General features: G+C 36.6%; 1 protein-coding gene across 1 annotated transcript in view; it reads right to left on the bottom strand.

Moving 5' to 3' along the window:
* Nucleotides 1–1,339: 1,339 nt before the first annotated feature.
* Nucleotides 1,340–2,940, bottom strand: part of aar2 (AAR2 splicing factor) — a 6,049-nt gene continuing 4,448 nt past the window's right edge. Inside the window, exon 4 of the mRNA XM_016238698.1 lies at nt 1,340–1,704. Within this exon, the coding sequence (XP_016094184.1) occupies nt 1,537–1,704 (168 nt within the window). The 3' untranslated portion in view covers nt 1,340–1,536. The remainder of the gene's footprint in view (nt 1,705–2,940) is intronic.

Consider the following 2,940-nt stretch of genomic DNA (forward strand, 5'->3'; position numbering starts at 1 on the left):
ATGACAGAAATTCACACATTTATAAACTGTAAAAAGTAAAAAGTTACAATTTGAGACCAGAAACGCATCACGTAACTAAGTAAGTAAATAATAATTATAATAATGATGATAATAATAATAACTATGCACCCATTTGTAAGGAAGCTTGTAAATTAACCAATTTCTGTATCCAATGCTGTCACGTCACGTGACAAAAGAACGAACGATTCGAAAGACTCGAGAGATGAACTAATCAATTCTCTTTCCGGCTCAGACTGCATTGGTTAAAGCGTATGGGGCTGTCACGTGATGAACGAACGACTCAAACCCGAAGACTTGTCAGATAAGAAGTGAGGTGAGCTAATCATAGACTGAAGATCCAGGTAAACAATGAATTAATCTTTTCTGTTTCTTATAGCAGTTTTGTATTGTTTGTATATCGTGTTGAACGTGTGATCAACGTTTGCATAAGTTGTAGACGTGTTAGGGAAGTAACACGTAACATTTTAATTATATTTTGCTAAAATGAACGAAATGACTCGAAAAAATATTCATTCATTTTGCTGAACGAGACTCAAAGGTCCGAGTCGGTAAAATGATCCAAACTTCCCATCACTAGTATCCATACTCTCTTCTTCTATTAAGCTACTACATTTATCCGTGATCAACCGAAGTTTAGGCTGCCCCCTACAAGTGAGGAAGGAAACTGCAGCTGCACTCAACTAGTAGCAGGCTGAAGACTTGTAGGATATATGGTCCAGTGTCATTTTTTTTATTGGACTGTTTGCATTTGGTGGGATTGTGATCGCCAGCAGTCTGATGGAAAAAGAGGGATCTGTGTTTGCTTTGGCAGCTCCAGTGATAAAAACCCTGAATGAAGTGAAAACCTCAGTGTGATGCACAGCCTCCTGCTTACTGAGGATGTAAAAAAATAATAATGTGACTCAGTTAAACAAACGAAAACCTGATTGAAATCAATGTGAAGAATTAAAAACATAATTGCTGCAAACTGATGCCAAGAAAGTGTTAAGTTGAGGCAAACTAATAGAAATCATGAAAATCATACAGTCAGCAACTATGGTAAAACTGAAGCTTCAAATTTAGGATTTGAGTTCATGCTGACATTTACTTATATGAGCATTATTAATAGCGAAACACCTCTAATAAATAGGGTAACTTTGAAAGGAGTGGCAGGATGAACGCTGTTTCTTGTGCTGATGATATTGCAAAGTCAGTCTGAAGACGAGCCATGAATGGTCACACATGCAGACAAACAAACTCTAAACAGCAGGACTTTCATGTGTACTGGCCTGCCCTCTAGTGCTCATACATGATATTCAGAGTCACAAAAACACAAAGATTGACCAAGTGAAATAGTTAGCTTTAATAAAGCGGAACAGTCAATATTTCATCAGGAAGTGACAGGAAAATATCCAGATGCTGGAGTATCTGATGATTGAGTCTGAAAAGACGATTATGTTCATGTGAAAACAGTATAAAACCTGCCGTTTCAAACACACTGTATTTTTAAGTGGACGTGGATCATGTGAAGCAGCATCAGTCCACCGTGACCGCCTCCGGAAGCTCCACCACCACTGGAGCACATTCATCAAGATCTGCATCGAAGTCCCAACGAAACTTTTTGGTCAGATGGACTTTGAACTTTTCTGCTCTTTTCCGTAATGTGCTGTCGACTCCGGGACTGCTGGCAAACTGGAAGAAGTCCTGGAATGCACCGATAGAAAGAAAAGATATTAAAAACATCAGTCACACTAACAAACACCCACAATTTGGTGAATGCATAACAATATATGTATTGACTGACAAAGATCAATCTCTGATCACGACAGCAAACATGTCCGGCTTTAATCCGGCTTTTCAACCCATTCTAATTCCATACTGTGATGTATTTCCACATGAAACAATAAGCAATGAGAAAGAGCTGCAGATGAGTTTACAGTAACTCCCCTTCAGAAACAGCAGCAACACCTCGGCTTGAGGAGGTTTACTTGACCTGGGACACCAAGGTTTTAGGAGGCTGGATATCACTGTATCTTTTTCAAATCTATCATTATTCTCTATTATTGCCTTAACCTTCATTATGTTATTGTTAACATTATTGTTGAAAAAGGCCTAAACAGCGATTTGACTATTAATAATAACCAATAGCTTGTGTGTCTTTGGTGACTTCAGCCATAGAGAAAAAAATTACATTCTGATGAAAGATAAAAAAAGAAAATCTGTTTTTGCTTTGAAATATTGCTTCCTGATGAATCGTGCTCCATAAAAATGTGTTTATCCACCTTTTTCTTCAACGCGGAAGTAAACCTATGAGTGAGACTATGGGGCAGGCTATGCCTAATATAAAATATAAAAAGGCCTAAACAGCGATTTGACTATTAATAATAACCAATAGCTTGTGTGTCTTTGGTGACTTCAGCCAAAGAGAAAAAAATTACATTCTGATGAAAGATAAAAAAGAAAATCTGTTTTTGCTTTGAAATATTGCTGCCTGATGAATCGTGCTCCATAAAAATGTGTTTATCCACCTTTTTCTTCAACGCGGAAGTAAACCTATGAGTGAGACTATGGGGCAGGCTATGCCTAATATAAAATAACAAATAACTTACATAAAGTTTAATAGGTATACAAAACTGGAAATAAGTAAACATGTATAATATATAACCAAATAAATAAGAAACGTAGAACGTTTATTAGCAAAACAAATGTCAAATAAAATAAATTACACAAAGTTTAAATAAAGTAAAAATCAGCAAACAATGTGGAACCAATTAAATAAGAAATCTATGCTTTAAAAAATCTTCCAAAATCACCTTAGATAAACCTTCGAAACTAAATAATCCGTAATCGTCTTGTCTGTCTCACCTCACTCTTCTTGTCAGTCAGCTCTCCTCACTGGAGAAATTAAATCTGATCTGTGATGCGACTGTCATTCGGCAC

The sequence above is a fragment of the Sinocyclocheilus grahami genome, unplaced genomic scaffold, assembly GCF_001515645.1.
Source record: "Sinocyclocheilus grahami isolate Dianchi unplaced genomic scaffold, SAMN03320097.WGS_v1.1 scaffold545.1, whole genome shotgun sequence".
Classification (NCBI taxonomy): Eukaryota; Metazoa; Chordata; class Actinopteri; order Cypriniformes; family Cyprinidae; genus Sinocyclocheilus; species Sinocyclocheilus grahami.